This window comes from Mesoplodon densirostris, chromosome 13, assembly GCF_025265405.1.
Source record: "Mesoplodon densirostris isolate mMesDen1 chromosome 13, mMesDen1 primary haplotype, whole genome shotgun sequence".
Lineage (NCBI taxonomy): Eukaryota > Metazoa > Chordata > Mammalia > Artiodactyla > Ziphiidae > Mesoplodon > Mesoplodon densirostris.
This window is the reverse complement of record NC_082673.1, coordinates 73,794,203-73,818,001: the sequence shown is the minus strand read 5'-3', so window position 1 is coordinate 73,818,001 and position 23,799 is coordinate 73,794,203. Positions and strand designations below refer to the sequence as shown.

The window sequence follows — 23,799 nt, the reverse complement described above, 5'->3', positions numbered from 1 at the left end:
CAATGCCCCAGGCTTCAATGCCCCAGGCTCCAATCCCCCAGGCTCGACACCCAAACTGGCTTTGACTCTTCCTCCTTCCTAACTCCCACCTTGATCCTTATTTTTTCTCACGTCCATCCTCTCTTTTTCCTTCTGTCTCTACTGCCATTGTTTTACCTCTTCCTGCCCTTGTACACTAACCCGTGTTCCTTGCAGGTGAGCCCTAAATGGTCTTCATGGTGTTTTATTCACTGGTGGTTCCAAGGGCCTAGAATCGTGTCTGTTCTATATATAGTTGTTGAAATCCTGGTTTCTTTGGATCTGAACTTCACTTTTTCAAACCATCTTGCAAACTAATCTGTATAAAATCACATTTTCATTATAAAACTGCCCCATTCAAAACATTTCAGCAGTTCCTCTGTGTTTCTAGGCCAAGTCCAAACTAATTAGTCTAGTGTTTGGACTTTCACAGACTGGTATCAATGGAACTTTCTGGCATTATTTTCTGACATTGACCTGCATAACCTTCTATTCCTGCCCAACTTGTCTATTCATTGTTCATTAAAATGTCTTTCAATGTTTGCTCCCATTGAAAGGCACATGGTTTTCTCTCTGTTTGAAATTCATCTCCTCAGGGGAAAAAGTTATAAAGTAAAAGACATATATGACCATATGAGAAATTAAAAGTCTTTATATGACAAAATATGCCACATAAATATATAAAGTTTACCAACAAAAATATGAGAGACAAGGAAAAAATCAAACACTGACATAAAAAATGATTAATATTTTTAACGTACAAAAAGTTTTTGCAAATTGCTTTGCAAAACAAGACAACAAATGAAATTAAAAGGTAATCTAAAAATATAAACAGTAAATCATGGATAAAATGCCCAGACTATTAGTCAGAAAAACATACATGTGTAGATGTCAATATCATATTTTTCCATATTTAGTAATAATTATAAAAGATTAATTGCATCTGAAGTTGCCATAGCTACAGAAAGCACTCAGTCATTGCTTTTGGCAACATAAATTGCTACAACATTTCTGCAAAATAATCTGTCAATCATGATTAAAATTAAAAATCCACATACTCTGTTTTACCTTAACGAACATATTTTATGGGACTTAACTGTAAGAACAAATGTATACATGAGACTGTTTGCTTGTAGTGGCAAAAACAAAAAAAATAAACAATCTGAAAGTTTATCATCACGAGACTGATGAAAATATGAGGAATATTGTGCAACTACTAAAAATAATGAGAAAGATCTCTGAATAAGGAGTGAGCTCCATGTTATATTATGTAAAGAATGTCTCTTAGAGAGTCATATGCATATGATCCCATTTAGAAGAAAGAACAAATGAACAGAGCAAATATAGAGAAAAGTGTTAATACCAAGCTATTAATGATGGTTACAGGAGAGATTTGGATCTGTCGAGGGCAGCGTCACAGTGAAAAGAGAGATCATTACCTGTTTCTTTATATATCTTTATTTTGTACACATTTATACATGCTATGTGTTACGACAAGCCTGAATTACTCTTATGATTTAAAAAATAAATCGTAAATAATATAAAGGAACTGTGGCCCTTTTCTCCTTTTATAAATCGTACCAATGAGTCGTGTCTCAAATTAAATTCTAAATTATCTGAATTTACTGGTAAAATTATTTCCTTGGTAATTCACCATCTGGTGTCTTGTTACTGCTTTCTAATTGCTGCTTTGAAGTATTATTTTAAATTGCATTGTTATTTAACTTCAGAATGTAAGTTCCTTGTGATAAGGGCAGACATTCTACACTTTGTTCTCAAGAGCTGTTTAAACTTCACAATGTGCTCACTCATTCATTCCTTGGACAAATATTTACTGAGTTTCAACCAGCTACCAAGTTCTGTGCTGGATCCTAGGGATACAACATTAGCTCGGACAAGACATGACCTAAGCCGAAAAGTTTGGTGGGAAGGAGGCACCAAGCAAGGTCTTGTAAATGTCACGAATGTTCTGAAAGGGAAATTACTGCCTGTTTTGTTGGCGTCTAACAAGGTGAGCCTTTGGAAAGATCAATGATGTAGGGGTAAGGAGACTAGGCTTTTACTCATCTCTACTGCTTCTCCTCAAATGACAAGATTACATATCAAATAAGAAAATAAAATGGAAGTGCTTTTTCAATATTAATATGCTAAACAAATGCAAGGAAATACAAAATGTAAGGAGATATGTATATTGTGACTAATTTATCACAATAACAATAATACCAACGTCAATAATGATAACAGCTAATGTTTATCAGGTGCTTAATATGGCCCTAGCTGGGTTGTTAATATGCATGGAATGCTGTCAGCCAATCCCTTTACTGTTACCCATCCATTCCAGGGACCCATAAACTTCATTCCCCCTTCACCTCAGTCCTGTGTAACCTAGCAAAGAAAAGTGAGAATTTCAAGAATCCTGCAATCTTTCCTACTTGAATTACAAAGCACCCACTCTTTGTTTTCAGGCTTATTTTGTTTAAAAAGAATTCCTACTTGGAACCTACAAGTCTTTTGCAGTCACTGCATGTCTGAGTAACAGGGAGGAAAAAAACAAAAAACAAAACGCAACTAACATTATCCTTAATGAAAAATACAACATTAAGTTTTGTGGGGCAGGTTTTCTTCTGCCTAAACATATCATTCATTATTCAAATGCAGTCACAGCCAAGTCAGCAGAAACAAATGCAAGGAGGAGGTATCCCATCCATCTAGGACTGAGTGCTGTGTTTCTGCAATGCAATGCAGTGGTTAAGAACAGGGCATCTGGGATCAGCACTCACTGGCTGTGAGATTTTGCAACTACTTCAATTCTTTCAGCCTCAGTTTCCTCATCAGTAAACCAGAACAGTGAAACATCTTCCCCAGGGTGCTGTGGAGAGGAGTAAATGTGATGATACATGTGAAGGGCCAAACGGTGCCTGGAATGCAGTGAGTGCTCAGCAAATATTACATTATGACATATCATCCAATCGGCCCCCAGAGTTTCCAGCCACTAGAAATTAGAGGGATACATATTTTGTAATAATCTATAAGGGAAAAGAATCTGAAAAAAAATATATGTATATCTTGGATATATATACATATATATACACACTTATATATACATATATATGTATACCTGAAACTAATACAACATTGTAAATGAACTATACTTCAATTTAAAGAACAATAAAATAAAGAGAATGAGAAACCCCCTCAAAAAAAAAAAGAAAGAAAGAAAAAAGAAAAGAAATTAGAGGGATAAAAAGAAGAGGCCAAGGGGAAGCAATGCATCTTTTAGCTCACACCTTGGCTGTGCGGATTTGCCACGCCCTGGCTGATATATATTTTTGCTTCCAGAGATTTGTGCTTCTGGCATTGAAATGTTTACAATACTCTATAGATGTAACATACAATATTCTGTCTAAATTTTCTTTCAGTACAAAGTGGGGCAGAAACAAATTTAAAGAAAAAGAGTAGTGTTGTTATTAAGTGTAAGTCATAACTGCTATTATATAAACGAATATCCTCCCGACTATCTGTGAGAAAGGCAGTCCTCCCTGCTATCACTAAATAAGACAAAATATAAAAACTAAGAGTCGAGGCTACAGGTCATGTGATTAGCTTTTATTAAGAAAAAATGCCTAAAAAGTATTTATGATGTCTATTTTCAACTGCCTATTGGACTTTTCCATCTGGATGTTCATAGGTGGCTCAAACACAGTGTGGAACTCATTATAATCTGCCATTTTGCTTCTAAAATCTCTCTAATACACCCTCTCCCAACAGCCTTAATGCATCCCTTGTTTGTAATTCATGTTCCACCAGGAGCTTCTCACATCCCTCAGTCTATCATCATCCCTTCCAAGAGATTTACCTGCCTGAAAAACAAATTTAATTACATCATTCTCCTACTCAAAAACTTCCATTGGCTACTCTGGTTTATACGATCATTTGGCTGCTCAGACCCAATAAATACAACTTCTACAGAATAGCTATGAAACCTGGAAAAAAGAAAGAAAGAAAGAAAGAAAGAGAAGAAAAAAGAAAACCCAAGGTACGATGAAGATGAGGTTAAGGAAGCATAATGAAGCATATGAATATTTACATAGAAGCCACTGGAGCTGGGATAGGGAAAAAATTCTGTCTTCTACCTTATTAAAAGATCCATCCTAGGGCTTCCCTGGTGGCGCAGTGGTTGAGAGTCCGCCTGCCGATGCAGGGGACACGGGTTCGTGCCCCGGTCTGGGAAGATCCCACATGCCGCGGAGCAGCTGGGCCCGTGAGCCATGGCTGCTGAGCCTGCGCGTCCGGAGCCTGTGCTCCGCAACGGGAGAGGTTGCAACAGTGAGGGGCCCGTGTACCGCAAAAAAAAAAAAAAAAAAAAATCCATCCTATTTACCTAAAAGGAGGTAGAGCGAAACTTAAGTTCCTCTTCCACTGGACACCCCTGCTCCAAGACTAGGTCTCTACTGACAAGTCACTTTGTTACATGAGTGATGTTTTTTGACATGGCAGAGTACTGCGCCCTAACCTCATTCCAAAAGGTAAGACAGAAAGGGATATAGGAGGACAGGCAGTGGAACGATGCATTTTGGTAGTTTCAGTTCCCAGTAATAAAACTTTCTAGGAAGGCACAGGAACACCTTGGGAGCTGTGAATGCTGGACGTTTTAGTTTTGCATACGCTCATTTGTTCAGAGTTAAAATGTTAGTCAAGAAAGAGGGAGCAGGAACAAGTTCCATGTTAGTATTGTTGGGCAACATTAGAATAATACCAACATGGTATTGCTTTCCTTGATCATCAGGAGATGATAGATGTAGATAGAGATATAGATATTGTTGATTAAAAAATAGGTACAACCTCAAAGTTGAGACTTATGTTTTATTTGGCAGACAAACAGGACTTCAAGCCCTGGAGGCAGCATCTCAGGTAACCCTGAGAAAACTGTTCTGGGGAGGCGAGGGGGCAGCTAGGATATAGAGGAGTTTTGCAACAAAGGGCAGGTAGTCTGAACAAAAGATTACTGTTTATGAAAGAAAACTAGATATCTCAAGTTTAGGAATTTAGTGCTTTTCTATGTATGGGAAGATGCAAGAGTCTGGGCTCACAGAAATCATTCCTTTGATGTGCACCTCAGCTCTCTGGGGCCAGTATCCTGTGTTTTCACACTTGAGTTTCCTCAGGGTTCACCGCTGGGGGTCGCTGCAGTCTGATGGCTGCTGGACGGCAGGTATTCTTTCCTTCTTGTGTTCCCTCAGGGCTCACCAGCTGGCCTTTGGAGGCGGCTGCAATCTGTAATCGCGGATACCTGTGACATCCTTTGTTTACTGATATGACAGGCAATATTTTATTTCTCAATATAGATATAGATACCTATGTATATGTTAATCAAAAATTGCCCATTTTAATAAAAATATAATGTCCCCTTAGGAGTACTCTAATCTAGGAAGGCTGGTCATAGCCCTTGCCTTTGTACACTCTAGGTGAGCTTTATTTCAGTGTATTTGGTCTGTGCCTATGGTCTAGTACTGGCTTTTTCCCAAGATCATTGGTGGCATTGTCCAAGCCTTGCTCTTCAAGTGCTAGGGCAACACTGATAAAACAGTTCCAGAGACGCTCCTTTGTGGTATATCAAAGTCTCCCAGTCTCTTTGGGGACTTTCATTTTGGTCTGGAGCACACTGTCACCCTTGCTGCCAACTTCCCATTGGACATATGGGTCTCTTCCTTTTGGTTGTCCTGTCATTTGGTCACTCAGCATGTGGTCTGATGAGAGAGATGATATAGTCATAGCTATTGGCTCTGAATATCAAAATCTTTTTCTAAATATTTGTTCATCTCAGGCCAGGCAGAACAACACCATGTAAAATATTTTAGACTGCAACCAATATTGTAATGTCTTACACATACACCCATCCCTGGGTGATATGTTACATAAATGACCTTCAGAAGGGTCACAAACAAGAGTACTGTGCTTTAGTTTCCTTCTCTTTAGATAGGGATAATGATTCCTATAATACGTCAGTGGAGCTAAAGCGAAATAATAGATAAACCCTTTGTAAATTTTAAAGACTCATATTTATATGATTTATTTCACAGATACAAGTATTGTCAAGAGACCTGAAAGGATGCTTCCAGAGTTTTCAAATCAAGAACAATCATGATAAACAATATGAAAACAATTAAATTATTCAGATGCTACTTGACTTGAGTCTCTGAGTGTCAGATTTTAACTGCATATATTTATAATTCCTTTATAAAAGAGCAGAGAAAGCTGTAAAATATAACTGAAAGAATTTTGGAAAATTATAGAATATTGCAGATCATATAGCAGTGTGAAAACCAGACAGACTGGTTATCAGTTGGAATATCCTGAAAAGATGTGGAGAGGCCAAATAAAACCATTTCTAACAGAATTAGAAAGTTTCCAGAAGTAGTATTTTATAAACACAAATAAAAAAAGACATCTAAGTTGTATCTGGCCTACACATATGGCTAATGACCTAAGACCAACAGAATTGCCTCCCTAGGGTACAGACAGTGGCTAAAGGAAAATATTCCTTAAAGGAAAAAAAGAAGAAGAAGGAAAAATAATTCTCATTCTCCCTTGGGTTTTGCCAATCTGTGGTTTCCTAATATTTAAAGAATCCTTAACAATGTGTCAGAGATGGTGCTAAATGCTTTATGTGGCTTAGCTGATTTCTCCTCATCACAATCCTATGAAGTAGTCATACCATTATTAACCCATGTTACAGATAAAAGGACTGAGGCTTGGTTTTTTCTGTCTTAATTCATTTAATCCTACTAGGGTGTATTTACACTATTATTATTCCTATTTAATTGATAAGAAGCCCCAGGCTCAATTGGAGAACTACAGAAAGCAAGCACCATTAGTGAAGAGAAAGGGTGGTCTCAAGTTTTTGAGTGTCTGATGAATAAAAGTTGACTTTGCAGTGAGACTAAAATAGGTAGGAAATGGCAGCAAGGAGCAGAAGGCGGTGCATTTCCCTGGTAGATTTCTGTTTGTAGAACCAAGGTTACAACCTATGAGCCTTTGTTTAGGGATGTGGGAGAGAAGACTTATGGTGACTAGTAACAGCAATGGAAGCTAATGAAAAATAATGATGATAGCTGAGCTATACGCTAAACGTGTCTTAATTTTCAAATTCAGCTTTTGAGATTGGCAATAAAATTATCTCCATTTAAAAAATGAGGACACTGAGACTTAAGATCACATTGGTAGGTAAGTGGCAGAGCTCAAATTCAAAACCATATATTGTCTCCAAAGCCCATGATCTTTACCAACATGCAAGCACCTATTACTACAGTCCCTAGTAACAACTGATATAGAGCCAAATTATTATGTGAGTTGGGGGGAGAAATGGTATAGGTAAAGGATACGACTTTCTTAAATGAAACAAGCTAATTTATTTTTTATTTTTTTGGTTATTACATCCTCACTCATCTTTGCCCACACTTTGATTGACTGGACTTTTATTTCTCCCCTCCTGACCTAACCTTGAAATGTTTTCTTGGCATCTATTCAAAGAGAAAAAGAGGAGAAAAATTGGTTCAGAACATCCATCCATTGGAATATAAAGTTGAAAAAGCCAAGCCTCTTAAAATTTTGGTCTGACCTTGTGCATAACATACACATTAAAACTCTTAATGAAAGAATCCGGTGAATTAATACAATTAAAAAAAAGGTTTTGGGAAAATACCTACTTGCTTAACCTCTCTGATAAAGTCACCAGAAAGAAATCAGCAACTTAATTTGTACCAAGGTGACCCAGCTAAAACAGTTCTGTACCATGTTTATACATTGACCTCCTTTTCTAATGTTAATTTATAAAACCTAAGGAAGGATCATTTCATGCCTAATGAGGATGACAAAACCTGAGGACAGGGCTTCCCTGGTGGCGCAGTGGTTGAGGGTCCGCCTGCCGATGCAGGGGACGCGGGTTCGTGCCCCGGTCCGGGAGGATCGCACATGCCGCGGAGCAGCTGGGCCCATGAGCCATGGCCGCTGAGCCTGCGTGTCCGGAGCGTGTGCTCCGCAACGCAAGAGGCCACGGCAGTGAGAGGCCCACATATCGAAAAACAAAAAAACAAAAACAAAACAAAACAAAAACCTGAGGACAATGGTAGAACATGGCGGAATGGAACAATGACTGGCTTGGGAATCTGGAAGAGGAGTTTTAGCTCTGCCACCAATGAACAGCTGTGTAAACTAGAACAAGTGATTTTACCTCTCTGGGTTTCAGTTTTCACAAATGTAAAGATAACTGGGGTTAAACCAAATAAACTCTGAAGTTATTTTACACATAGTGAGACTTCTGATTGGAGTGTGAAAGTGACCCAGATATTGCTGGGCATACTGGCCATCTGTTTGGAGGCTGAGAACACTTCTGGGAAGTAACTCAAGTGTGTCAACTGCTGGGATGCAGAGCCATGTTCAGAAAAAATACTGGCCAGATTGAAGTCCATTTCCTAGAGGTAAGGGGTTTTCTGGGAAAGAAACTATCCCATAAGACAGAGGTTTACGTCCTGGCAAAGCCACATGTACCTCGTAGTGTATGGCACTCAGATGTGGGCCCTGGACCACCCGTGCATGGGTTCCATAGGGACCAATAGGAGCTTTAAGCAAAAACTAAAGTAGCTGTTTCATCCTGCCCTGTAAAATCCTGTGATGCAGTCAACACTGCTTAGGGGCCCCTCCAGCTGATTAGACGGTTTAGCATTCTGATTGGAGCATGAAGTCCAACTAGAATTGAATCAGGTTTCAACCCGCCACCTTCCAGCTGTGTGGCCTTAGGCTAGTGACTTAATAGTTCTAACCTCGGTTTCCTCATCTGTCAGATGAGAATTATAATGTCTTCTTTCTCAGAGTCTACTGAGATAGTTCAACTTAAAAATGGCTGGATAGCACTCACGCAGTGCCGGGTCAATGGCGTCTAGTCAATGTATGTTAGTATTACTGCTGCCACCACCAGGACTGAGGTTGTCATTACAGTCACGCTGAAGGGGAGAGAGCCTTGCTTGGCCCCATGAGTTCATCACAGGCCAGTTGCGTGGAGTCAAGATGGCGACTTGTAGGAGTTGCAGTGCCCTCAGAAGCAAAGGAAAGCCTTCCTTACTGAGTGAAGTGGCACTGAGTTAATGGCCAGGCCAGGTTGAGACAGGGGGTACCAGGGAAATGGTGGCACGGCTGTGCTTACAGAAAACCAGTGGCCACTGGTGGGAAAGTTCTTTGACCACTGAAGTGGTACAATGACAGTGTCTCCCAAGACCAGTTGTTTTCTTGGAAGCATTGCAACACATTTTGGGGAACTGCAAGACATCCTTGGAAACTATTTTCAAGCAACGGTCAGGGGATCTTGGAAAATTTGGGTTTGTTTATTTCATCAAAAGTATTTATTGAGGGCTTCCCTGGTGGTGCAGTGGTTGAGAATCTACCTGCTAATGCAGGGGACACGGGTTCGAGCCCTGGTCTGGGAAGATCCCACATGCCGCGGAGCAACTAGGCCCGTGAGCCACAACTACTGAGCCTGCGCATCTGGAGCCTATGCTCCGCAACAAGAGAGGCCACAATAGTGAGAGGCCTGCACACTGCGATGAAGAGTGGCCCCCACTTGCCACAACTAGGGAAGGCCCTCGCACAGAAACGAAGACCCAACACGGCCAAAAGTAATATAAATAAATAAATTAAATAAATAAATTAAAAAGTAACTGTACCATTTAAAAAAAAAGGAATCTTAAAAAAAAAGTATTTATTGAGCAATCGCTATGTGTCAGGAACTCTTCTAGACAGCAGGAAAATACACTCAGCAAGATGAACAGGGTCCCTGCTTTCATGAAGCTTGTATTCTAGGGCTGACCGTAGATATATAAAAACACAAGGGATTTTCATTTAGTAGTAAGTCTGTGAAAATAACAACAAAATGTCTTGGGAACTATGACAGAGAGTGAAGGGGGTCGTCAGGCAGGGCCCCACTGTGCAAATGGCATTTGAGCTAAAACCAGAATGAGAAGAAGGAACTCTCCTTGGGAAGATCTGGGGCAAGTTTGGGTCAGACAGAGGGAACATCAAGTGCAAAAATCCTGGGTCGGGAGTGGGAGACAAAGCAAGGATGCCTGAAGCAGACTACAAGTGGACAAGTAGTTTGAGGTGGGAGAAGTTGGGAGAAGCCAGATGGATCGCAAAGGAGCTTTAAGACCACATACATAGACATACACCCAAATTTCATTGAAAGAAAAACCTCCTAAACCAAAAACCAAAATAAGCAATAGGGTGAAATATCATTAATTTCCAAACAAACGAATGAAGTGATGGAGTTCATTATCAAAGATGAGGCACGTGATCACTTTCAGCATGTTTTAGGGTCCAGTACAATGTTGGGCTGTGAGCTTGCATAAATTCCATGTTCTGAGGCAGAGTCCTATCCATTTATCAAAAAGGGGTCAGTGGGCTGTATTTTCAAACATGATTCTAATAGACTCTAGTAGATGTCATGGAATGATGGTGGACACAGAGCCAGAAGGCCAGGGGTCAAGTTCAAATTGCATGACTGTATAACATCTACGTGGAAGACCTTGGGACCTCCACTTGGCCTCATAGAGACTGTTTCCTTATCTTTCAGGTTAAAGTAATTGCTACCACGTTGAAAAATTATGAAACTTAAACAAGATAATGTATTTGAAAGTTCCTTGGAAATTGTGAAGCATCACCCAAATATTTCTTATCGGTTTTACATTTCTTTTTAACAGTTCTTGTTAAAATTTCTTGTCATTGCTGTTTTCAAGTAAAACCACTAGAGGTCAGAATTTCACACAAATTGTTTAAAGAAACCACCAACGTGGGGGGAAAAAAGAAGAGAACATTTTCCTACTAAGCAGCATAAAATAAGCTTAAGGCATAGAAAGAAAAATAAAGATGGCTTTCAACGAAGAATTTTTTATAACTGGAGCAATACTTATTCTCAAAATGACTACTCAAAAGACTTAGACAAATAGGAAGAAGGAAAGATAAATAGAATCTGTTAAGTATCTATTCATAATGTCTACACAGCTTAAAGTTCACTTTGATTATCCGATGTTATTCTTAAAAGAGGTCTGTGATGAGGCTCATTTTGCAAATAAAGAACGGAAGCATAAACAGATGTAATACCATCCTGAAGATCAAGCAGATTCAATCCAATGTCTTTTTTTCCCACTAAGTCAAGCTTGGGAAGTAGTGCAATAAAAAATGGTGTGTCTGTCTTAGACGATATATTATATGACAGAGCAGCATTAATGGCTTTCCATTTGCAACTCTCTATATTTTTATTAAATTCCAAGTCTCCCAAATGAATTTAGGGAAAACTCCTTTTATTGTTTGTTTCTCAGAGTATCTGGAAGTTTCTGCTCACAGTGCTGATAACTATGGTATTGAGATGTTTAGCCATGGAGAAAAATATAGACCAGCATGCTCTTAAAAAAATATATTAAACAAAAGCAATAATCCAGTTCTTTAAAATGTTTGCTTAGCCATCAAGCTTTTTTTTTTTTTTTTTGTCATTTTGTAGAGATAAATATACAAATCTGCCTTATTCATGGGTGGGGAGGACTGTCACCGTGTTCATGACAGGATGAAGTAGAGTAGATGGCAGTTTATATCTTGAGAGAAGACAAAAAAAAAACATGTCTTGTGTTTTGGTGTATCCACAATGTCTAGCACAGGACATAGAGCAGAGGAAGGGTAGTGATGAATAGGCTTTTGATGTTATGCATGTGGTACACATACAGGCAATTTGCAAACTAAAAGTGAGTTAACTGACCCCAAGAGTTTGCACTCTAACACCAGCTTTCAATGTAGGTACAAGTTCTTCCTTAGCTTGAAACCTTTAGAATCCCACATGATGCCTGGGACTTAGTTGGTATGCAGTATGTTCCAGAATCTTGGAATCTTTTTAATAAAAAAAGCCACTGAGAACCCATTTGATGCCAAGTCCCCAGGTTCTAGGGGAAGGAGAAATCATACCAAGTCCATAACTTAGTTCCGAAACCCGGAGCTCTAGAGGGCTCCTTCCCAAGTCTTTCCTCCCCAGGAGCACTTGCTTCTTCATTCTGTCACATTTCTGCTTGTAATCATCTCATAATTTCTACACAGGCTCAGGAAGAGAGTTAAAGAGGTTTCCATTGTTTGAAACCTTGGAGTTTCTAATGGGAAGGGAGAAGTTTTGTGTTACGTTAAAAAATGAGGGTTGGAAGCCTCATGGTGGACCCCACGCTGGTATCCAGCAAATATTAATTGCCCCCCGCTCTCCCTCCTAAATTATTTACGTCTCCATTGCTCATGACACTAATATATATAATTGAATGCATCACTTGTGCCTAAAATCGTGCTTAGCACTTAATAGGTATGCAATGTATGCTGGCTGAGTTGGAATGAATAGAATTGTTGAATGGGACGATATTTTGGACACGATTTTAACAATTCTTTGTCCATTCTTCTTCCAGTTTGAAAGTTGCAGTTTCTCTGCAAGGAAAACTGCTTAACAGTTCTGTTCTAAAATGGATTCTCCCATTTGAAGGGACCAAGTTTTAATTTTAATTTTTAGCATTTCCCATGAAAGCCCAGGAATAATACAAAATGTCCTCTATTCTATGAAAAGTCCAGCAATGGTTTTAAGTAAGTACTTTATTTCTAATTGATACTTTGTTTTCTGAACATTTACCCTCGCATTATTCATTTATTCACCCAAGAAATGATTTGGAAGCCCCAAGGCCTCATTGTCCTTCCCTGCATTTATTTTATGGTATCAAAGGTTAAAACTTGGATTGCAATCTTAGGAGGAAATTAATTCACTGATTAAGAAAAATGCACTTTAAGCAATACACATTTAAATAACTGACAAGCACGGGGCAATGTTTTTCTTTTTTTTTTTTAAAGACCCTTTTTTTCTACTTAAAATTTTAAGCAGATGCAGTTCTTCCACCATCTAGCCTGGAGAAACATAGCATGAATTACGAATGAGGGAGCACCAATTTGTACTGCAGTGACCACTTTCAGAACAAAAGGGTCAGAGCTGAAACCAGGAAAACAGCAGCATTTTTTTTTTACCAACCAGTTGCTTGAAGCGCATTTGGACCTTGGCTCTACTTGAAAAACAATGTTTGCAATATTCTATCATCCTTCAGCTGAAGGCACTTGGCCCTAAAACTCCACTTTCAAATAAAGAAATGTTCATTTCTATGCCACCTCCAATCCTTGATGAAAATTCTCCTCTTCATTGGAACCCAGAAGCCCATTAATGTATGAAATACATGAAAGAATTCATTTTTACTTTACTGAGCTTTTGTCTAGTAGCTTTACCAAAATCAGTCTGAGAAAGCAGTTGGAGTAAAAACAGCCCATGAACAGAGATGCTCTTAAGGAAAGGATTCCGGAAGGTTGATGTCTTGCTTGTGTATCTCCCCTGGAGCAGCATGGAAGATGGAACTTCCCCCCGCCCTGGGTGAATTCCATCACATCCCTGCCCCAGCCTTCCAGCGCCTTCCCACGTTTTCTTACCTAACACCAAGGGAGATCTTAAAATAAGTAACAAGACATTGATTTTTCTAAAATAGAAGGAAAGTGAGAGAACTCTAAGGAAGGGAGTAGAGAAAGTCATTGGGGGCTAGAGGGGTTGAGAGATGAAGTAAGAGAGCTTACTTACTAGATATGAGCATTTCATTTTTCTTTCCTCACCTTTGGGTCCTGGTGAAACTATGTGTGTGGCACAGACTTCAGTCGTAGGACGACTATCAACGTCCAGACCCAGACTCTGAATTTGCAAAAGAAAGAGCACCAGGAGGATGAACTGATTCCTTCGAAGATGGGCTGCAAAGCCACCCATTGCTGTGGTTCGCTGCCCAGAAGTGCCAAATAAACAGCTTTATTTTAAATAAAACCTTCTTCTTTAGGGAAGAAGGGGAAATATCTGGAACACACATTCCAAAAAGGGCTGTAAAACAGGAAGGAAGCATATCCTAGGTTGTTTATTTTCTCAGTGTTCCAAATGAACCATACATTGTCCAGACTGTTTATTTTCAAGTGACAACAGTTTATTGAAAATTATCTCTGAACTAAACACTCAAGTGTGCGGGTCAGCAGAAACACTCAGAGAATAGAGGGGACAGAGATACCTTCAACTCAGTGCATGAATGGACAATTTAATACCCAAATTGCACTTAAATGTTGGGGCTCCAGAAAGATTGAGCCAGAGATTTCTTGAATTACCTACATATGATGTAATCGTTATGCATGGCATTGAGCTTTTTCACAAGGAAATATTCATTACTTGCTGCTGGTGGCAGTTGAACACTAATACTCCCAACTGACCTCCATGACCTTCTTTCTTTCTTCTCTTGCTACAAAGAATTGTCTTGGGATTGAACCCCAAAGGAAGGAACACCACTTCACTGCAAAGCAATTTTGCAATAAGTATCAAGAATCTTAAAAATGTTTATGGCCTTTGCCCTAGTAATTGACCTTCTGGTACACTGTCTGAAAAAAATATTCTGAAATGTGGGCAAAGCTTTATTTAAAAGATGTGGCCAAAAGGCGAAAGGACATCAGTTGCTTAATGATATGTTAATGGTTGGCAAGTCATCATTAAGTACAAATGCATGAGAGTACAGCATGACAATTTTATTAAAATGGTGTTTTCAGCAAGTTTTTGACAAAATGGGGAGAAAAAACCTTGTGGTATCACATTTGTTAAAAAGCAGAACAGATATAGATACAGATAATGTAACTACAAATATAGACATACATACAGAGATAGAAATAGAGATCTCCTTCTCTCTCTTTCTATATTTATCTGTTATCTATCTATCTACCTATCTATCTATCCATCTGTTCTACCTATCTGTTCCATCAACCCCATGACCTGTATGAGTAGCCTAGACTTAGTAAGAGTCTGAAAAACTAGAACCAGGTCATATAGCAGGGAGATTTCTTACCTCCTCCTTTTTTTTTTTTTTTTTTTTTTGGTACGCGGTCCTCTCACTGTTGTGGCCTCTCCCGTTGTGGAGCACAGGCTCCGGATGCACAGGCTCAGCGGCCATGGTTCACGGGCCCAGCTGCTCCGCAGCATGTGGGATCCTCCCGGACCGGGGCACGAACCCGTGTCCCCTGCATCGGCAGGCAGACTCTCAACCACTGCGCCACCAGGGAAGCCCACCTTCTCCATTCTTGAAGAGGCATGTTAACTAAGAGTTGGGCCAGAAGGGGTTTTGGACCTAGTTTCTTTGAAATTGGAAAAGAAGAACCTTACATATTCTGATAAGAACTAATAAGGAATTATCCCTAAGAGATGTCATCTCAAATTATGATCAATCTAAGAAATACAGGTAGATTTGTTTCTTATGGCTGCTGTAATAAAGTATCACAAACTAAGTGGCTTAAACAACAAAAATTTTTTGTCTCACTATTCTGGAGGCTAGAAATCTGAGATCAAGGTATTGGCAAGGCCATGCCTCTTCTGAAGACCCAGGAAAGGATTTGTTCCAGGCCCATCTCATAGCCTCTGAGTGCCTTGGCTTGTGAAAGCATAACTCCAATCTTCAAGTAGAGTTCTCCCTGTGTGTGTGTGTCTCTGTGTCCAAATGTTTCCCTTTTTATAGACATACAATTTGTAATGGATTAGGACTCACCTTAATGATCTCATTTTAACTTGATTACCTGTTTAACAACCCTGTGTCTAAACAGAGTTACATTATGAGGTACTGGGGATTAGAACTTCAACATGTAATTATTTTTGCCTGGGGAGACTGAATTCAACCCATAACAACAGGTTTGTAGTACAACTAAACTGATCTTTTCATAAGCAATACAGGGAAAGGGAGGGAAAGGAACTGGCATTGATTGAACAGTCATTATGTGCAAGGATAGGTCTCTTAACTTATTTATCTTATTTAAACCTTAAAATAGCCCTGTGGAATAGATAGTAATTCCCTCATTTTACAGGCAGAGTACCTGAGGCTCAGAAAAGGTAAGCAGTTTTGCCAAGGTCACTGTGATGGTTGATTTTATTAGTCAACTTGACTGGATCGTGGGTGCCAGATACTTGGCTATACATTACTTCTGGGCACGTCTGTTAGGATGTTTCCAGATGAGATTAGCATTTGGACTGGTAAACCGAGTAAAGCAGGTTGGCCTCCCCAAAGTGAATGGGCCTCATCCAATCCTTTGAGGGCCTGAGTACAACAAAAAGACAGAGAAAGAGAGAACTTGCTCTCTGTCTGAGCACTTGAACTGGGACTGGCTTTTTCCTGCACTTGGACCGGAACTTACAGCATTATTTATCCTCGTTCTCAGGCCTTTGGACTGGGACTGGGATTTACACCATTGTCTCCCCTGATTCTCGAGGTCTTTGGGATTGGACTGAAGCTATGCCACTAGCTTTCCTGGGCCTTCAGCTTTCAGATGGCAGACTGTGGGACTTCTCATCCTCCATAATTATGTAAGCCAGTTTCTTATAATAAATCTTTCTCTTTCTAGAAATAGATATATACAGATAGATAGAGATAGTGATAGAGATAGAGATATATCCTGTTGGTTCTGTTTCTCTGGAGAACCCTGACTAATAGTCACCCATTGAAAAGGGGACAAAAGAAATTCAAATACAAATTATGTCTAAAAATTCCTGCTTTAAAATGCTATTTGGATCCCATAAAGCTGAATATTCTCAAGCTTTGAAGGTGCATTCATTTTCACACATGCTTAAAATGTCAAAAGTGGATGCATTTGTCATGTTAACAGTGATAGGAAAATGGTGGGAATTAATAGAATGGTGTTAGAGGCCTCAAATTCCACATTTGTCATAATCAACTGTATGACATAGAGCAAATCACTCAACTTCAATTGCCACAAGGCATATAAAGTGAGTTTGGACTTGATGTTTAATGTACTTTCTGAATTCTATGATTCTTTGAAAATAGGTGTTCTTTAAGCTACTTAGACTATTCTAAATCTATTTTACTTCTTTCATTTCTTTTCTCTTTTTTTTCTTTTGAGGTACGTGGGCCTCTCACTGTTGTGGCCTCTCCCGTTGCGGAGCACAGGCTCCAGACGTGCAGGCTCAGTGGCCACGGCTCACGGGCCCAGCCGCTCCACGGCATATGGGATCTTCCCGGACCGGGGCACGAACCCGTGTCCCCTGCATCGGCAGGTGGACTCTCAACCACTGCGCCACCAGGGAAGCCCCTTTCATTTCTTTTTTAAGCATTGCCTGGCACACAATGAACATACATTCTTTACATTTATATGCAGAAATCCACTGGTAACAGTTTGAAGCAATCGTCCTTAGTATTTTTCCTTGGATGTCCTATTCCTGTTCTTTCCAACATTTTTTTTAAACTCAATGATGCATATAATATCTTTCTATATTAATGAATAGACTATTACAACAAAATTTAAATTAGTGCAGGTTATTCATTACATGTTTTATATGTAAAACATGATTTAGTCAATCAATGCACTAGTGTTGGGAATTTAAAATTTCTAATATTATAACACTGTGATAAACATCTTTAGAGCTCAATCTGTGTTCCCAGTCCTTTTGATCTTGAAGAAGACAAATGTATATGGCTTGGTAAGTCACTGAATGTTGAGAGCAACAGATAAAGAGAAATTTAAAAAAAACCTCATATATTGTAATCATACAGTGCTTTCCTTTCTCATGGAGACTATGGTCTCCAGGATTAATTTTTTTCTCATCTGGCTTGGAAATATAGTTCCCTTTTTCCCTCACTGATAAATACAGGAGCTTTTAAATAGGTGGATATTCAAAGTAGAGGACTTTCATAGACTAGAGAGGACTACTCTACTTTTAGCTAGGATTTACCAAGAAATGTGATCTTAAAAAACACTTTTCAGTTTCAATCTGGGTGACAGGAAAAAACACTATTGCCACTAAGAAACTCTGGTTGCGGAAAAAAATAATTTTGAAGGGAAAATAATGAGGCTGGGTGACTTTAAGGGAAAGGGAAACAACAGGATGGAGATTACAGGCAGGCATTTTGGATGCAGGTCTTGATTCTAGGGGGAAATCTAGAATTTGAGATTTCAATCTGAGAGTCATAAGTATGGAGATTATAGATAAAAGTGGAATTTTGAGTGAGAAAAGAAGTTCAAGAATACCATACTTGAATATCATACTTGAATATTCAAGTATGAATATCATATCATACTTGAATATTCAAGTATGAATACCAAGAGAGTCTATATTCAGGGGCCAGAAGGCAAAAGAAGGGCTAGCAAACAGATCACAGAGGGAGCAAAATGTCATGGAAGCCAAAGAACAAGAAAGTCTAAATGTATAATTGGTTCCAATTAATGCATGGAAGCATAAGATGAAGGTTGAGAATAAGCCATGGGATTTAGAAGTCAATAATTTATAAATACCACGTTATGAATGAAAGAGATCACTCAGTGAAGAGATTTCATCAAGATGAGAGGAAAGGAGTGACAAGGAGTCTCATAACCACTGGGAAAGTCATTATTGAACAGTCACAATAATATGAAAACTAATAATATCACTTACCGATATTGACCAATATCTCTCCTGCTTACTTACTCTCAGCATCTAAGAATATACTGTATTTTTTCTTAAGGGTTCTAAACGGTGTTTAAACCAGAGTGCAGTTAAAATTGAATGGTGTGGTAAATGAGACAGTGGAATCTAGCATAATTTACTATGAAATTTGTCGATGAAGAAAAAAATGTTGTAAAGAAAGTATTAATGGAATGTGGTCTGTGAAATGTTGAAAGTTGTGAGCCTGTTGCTATTGTTTAAAAACTTTGTGCAAGTTCCTTGATAACCCAGGAAATATGGAATCAATGAATGACATAAATTTTAAAAGGGAAGAGAGGATTGAGTAAATGAAAGGAATTTGTCAAATGATATTAAATGTATCCTTTTTAGTGTGTGAAAAATATCTAACGCCCACTAAATCTTTCTCTTTCAGTAGAAAGATTTCTACTGAAACTTTAAAGACTTAACTCTCAGTTATCTAGAAAATTAAGTCAGACATTGAAATACAAGTCAACTATGCTTTCTCTTTAAAACATAATTCTGACATAAACAATAAACCAATCAAGTTTTCAGCTGGTATAAAATTAGAAGAGGTTAATGTAAAATAGATAGCTAGTGGGAAGCAGCTGCATAGCACAGGGAGATCAGCTCAGTGCTTTGTGACCACCTAGAGGGGTGGGATAGGGAGGGTGGGAGGGAGAGGCAAGAGGGAGGAGATACAGGGATATATGTATATGTATAGCTGATTCACTTTGTTATACAGCAGAAACTAACACAACATTTTAAAGCAATTATACTCCAATAAAGATGTTAAAAAAACCCTAAAAAATAGTAAATGTAAAAAGATAAGAATTAGTGGCTTGTTTATGAAATTATCTCTGTGATTCCACATTTTCCTGAATTTTTCATCTTCCACTTCCCAAGGCATTGAAATCCCAGGTTTGAGATTTGTGCTTGTCCAAAAATGACATGCCACTGAAGTGAATAACAAGTGATATTCTGCCACCTTCCCCATTCTTCTACCCATTTTTTCATAGGTTGAATGGTGGCTCCATAAAAGATATGTCCATATTCCAATGCCCGGAACCTGTGAATATGATCTTATTTGGCTAAAGGGTCTTTGCAGATGTAACTAAGCTAATGATCTCAAGATGAATTATCTGGGTTATCTGGGTGGTCCTTAAATCCAATGACAAGTGTCCTTATAAGACACACTCAAAAGAGACACAGGGACAAAATGAGAAGGCCATGCGAGGACAGAGGCAGAGGTCGAGGTTATGCAGCCTTTAGCTAAGGCACACCTGGAGCAACCAGAAACTAGAAGAAGCAAGGAATCACCCTCCCCTGCCAACACCTCGATTTCGTACTTCTGGCCTTCAGAACTGTGAGATAATAAGTTTCTGTTATTTTAAGCCACCGAATTTGTGGTAATTTGTTATGGCAGCCCTAGGAAACTAAGATACCATTCTTGTGATATTTATCCACAGCTAATGGGAAGGAATGACACATCAGACATTTATTCAGTGCCTGACAGACCGAATAACATCTGTTCTTGTGCATTTTAATTATTATTCATCCAGCTTAGGTGATATCTGGAGGGAAATGACAAACAGAATATGAAACAAGCATATCCCAAGGCTGAAGTGTTTTACTAGTTAAAACAGGATAACAGCAAAATGACAACCTCATCTCCTGAAGGAATTTCCTAGCAAGGTGATATAACTCAACTCTGAACTTGGTTTTATCTTTGTCCATCCACAAATAAGCATCTTATTCGATTAAAGTTCCCTCCCATAAGTTAATTTAATTGCATGCAGTTTGTAAAAAAAATTATTTTATTTTTACATTTTAAACCTCATGTTTATAAAAACACATTTTAAAAAAAGTCAAATGGAAATAAATCCTCACATTGATTGTTGGCAAAGGTACCAAGGCAATTCAGTGGGGAAAATGATAGTCATTTTAACAAATGATGCCACATGGAAAATTGAATTACCACATGAAAAGAAATGAACTTAGAACCACATCTCACACCGTACTCAAAAATTAACTCAAAATGGATAAAAAACTGAAATATAAGAGACAAAACTATAAAACTTACAGAAGAGGGCCTCCCTGGTGGCGCAAGTGGTTGAGAGTCCGCCTGCCGATGCAGGGGATACGGGTTCGTGCCCCGGTCTGGGAGGATCCCATATGCCGCGGAGCGGCTGGGCCCGTGAGCCATGGCCGCTGAGCCTGCGCGTCCGGAGCCTGTGCATCCGGAGCCTGTGCTCCGCAACGGGGGAGGCCACAACAGTGAGAGGCCCGCATACCGCAAAAAAAAAAAAAAAAAAAAAAAAAAAAACTTACAGAAGAAAACATAAAAGAAGAACTTTGTGACCTTGAGTTAGGCAAAACTTTCTTAAATATTACACCAAAACCATGGTCCATAAAAGAAATTGATAAATTATACTACTTCCAAATTTAAAACATTTGTGCTTAAGCACCCATACACCTCATTAAGAATAAATAGACAAGTCACAGACTGGAAGAAAATATTTGTAAACCATATATTCAATAAAGGACTTGTAAAAAATTGAGTAATAAAATGCAACTGACTAAATAAAAAAACATGAGCTAAATAATTGAACAGACATTTCTACAAAGACAACAAATAGCTAATATATGTATGGAAAGATGCCCAATGTCGTTACTCATTAAATTCCAAGGAGTTACCATTATACACAGATTAGACTAGCCATAATAATTTTTTTAAAGTGATAGTACTAAGTGTTGGCTAGGATGTAATAAACTGGAACTCTCATTCTTTATTGGTAAGGATGTAAAATGGTACAGTCACTTTGGAAAACAGTTTGGCAGTTCCTTTAAAAGTTAAATATAAACTTAAAATATAAGCCATCAATTCAATTCTTTGATAGCTATCCAAGAGAAATGACAACATATGTCCACACAAATTCTTGTACATGAATTTTCATAACAGTATTATTCATAATAGTCAAAAACTGGAAACAACACAAGTGTCCATCAAGCAGTGGATGGATTTTGTCCATCAAGTAGTGTGTCCATACAATGGACCAATACTATAAGGAACAAACTGCTGATAACGTGGAACAATATAGATGATGGCTTCTCTCCAAATTATTCAAAGTAGAGGAAACCAGACAAAAATTACTAAGTATTATATTATTCCTTTTATACAAAATTTCTAGGATAGGCAAGACTCTCAAGATAGAAAGCAGATGAGTAGTTGCCTGAGGCTGGGGGCGGAAGCAGGAATTGATTTCATATGGGCACAGTGGAACTCCGGGAAGTGATAGATGTGTTATAAATTTGTTTTACAGTGATGGTTGCACAACTATATAAATACACTAAAAATTCCAACTCTTCACTTACAATTGGTTAATTGTATGGTATATAACTTATAACTTCATAAAACTGTAAAAAAACAAACAAAAAAAAACTAACATCAAATTTACATTCCAAACTCTTGGAATGTTTTAATTCTCAAGAAGTGTTTGTAAGCCTGGAAATCATCAATTAGAAAAATTTGGTTTTGCCTCCACTTTGGAAATCAGTTCTTATAGATTCAGTAAGTCATCAACCTTAAGATTGTTTCCAGGTCAGTATGTACTGATTCAGTGCACCTAAGGAGTGTCTTTATATGAGGCTTTTTCAATCACAGCAATCAATTAAAAAAAAAACAGAGAAAAGAAAAGATATTAATATATATGTTACTAAATTCTATTATTTAAATACATCTAAGTATAAGCTTAATTACACTAAAGAGCACGGGTATCCCCATTTACTTACTCAGGGATCAATACCTTCTTCTGGTTAAAATGTGGCTCAAGGCAAGCTCCTGATTTTCATTATTTTTGTTCTGTGTTTAATTATACACAGCAACTTCTTGAATAATAGCAGATGAATTAGAATGGATAATTATATGGGCACATAATGAGAGGGGTTTGAGTTTGAATGATAGATATGTGTGATGTAAATGCATTAATTCATCTACTCATTCAACAACTATGAATGATTTATCAGATACTGTAGTACAATATCTGGAGTTACAATAGTCCTTAAGACACAGTCTTTTTCTTAGGGAATTTATTGTCTTTTGGGGAAGAGAGAGAAGTTTAAAAACAGTTGCCATTACTTTTTAAATCTTTTTCCCATTCTGATAGGGATAAATACCGGGTATCCAGTTGTCATGGAGACCTAGATGAGAGGAACCTGATTTAGGCTTGGTGGATTAGGAAAGGTTTCCTTTAGGGGATGTTTCCTAAGCAGGTTTTGGAAAACTATTGAAATTAGCCAAATAAAGTTAAGAAGTTATAAAAGGAAGACATTCTGCATAGAAGGAGTACCATATGCAAAGTCTTGGCTGAGAGATAGAATGATATGTGTGGGGAACTGAAAGTAGTTCATTGAGGCTAGCGTTTGGAACTTGATGGGGCAGATAAGGCTCAAGCTGAAGGTAAGGAGTACATCTGAAGGACACTGTAGGTGCTGCTTAGGAGTTTGAAAAAGATACCAAGGGCAGTAGGAGCGCATGAAGGATTTTAAGAAAGGGAATGTTGGGATTTCCCTGGTGGTCCAGTGGTTAAGACAGCGCTTCCACTGCAGGGAGCGTGGGTTCAATCCCTGGTCAGGGAACTAAGATCCCATAAGCAATGCAGGTGTGGCCAAAAAAAGAGAAAAAAGAAAAAAAAGAAAGGGAATGTTGCTGGTGGATCTGAAAATCAGAATATGAGAAGTGTGTCAGAGGTAGGCCTTCTTGGCTTCATGTAATAGAAACACAGCAAGTGACTTGCTCAATGAGATAAGAGATGGATTTTTTGGTTTATTGGTTTATTTTTTCAAATAATAAGAAATCTGAAGGCAGAGAATCCTAACACAGTAGTACTACATTGTCATCAGGGACCAAGACTTCTATTTTCTGGCTTCACCATATTTTACATGTGGCTTTTCTCCTCATAGCCACAAAAGGGCTGCTATAACTTCAAACATTGTACCTACATTCTATGCAGGATGAAGGGAAAAATTGTAGACCAAGGGCCGAGACAACAGGACAGCTAGTTAGTCATCTTTTCAAAGAACCATCCTGGAAAACTTATGGGGTGAAATCCATTTACATCTCATTGGCTAGAATTATGCTAGCAGCAAGGGAGGCTAAAAGATCAAATAGTTCAATTAGGTAAATCAGGGCTTTGGAAGCAAGGGTGAGTATCAAGTGAAGC

General features: G+C 38.5%; 1 protein-coding gene across 1 annotated transcript in view; it reads right to left on the bottom strand.

The window, feature by feature from the left end:
* Positions 1–13,876, bottom strand: part of COLEC10 (collectin subfamily member 10) — a 38,522-nt gene extending 24,646 nt beyond the window's left edge. The window contains exon 1 of the mRNA XM_060116355.1: positions 13,729–13,876. Within this exon, the coding sequence (XP_059972338.1) occupies positions 13,729–13,876 (148 nt within the window). The remainder of the gene's footprint in view (positions 1–13,728) is intronic.
* Positions 13,877–23,799: the final 9,923 nt, after the last annotated feature.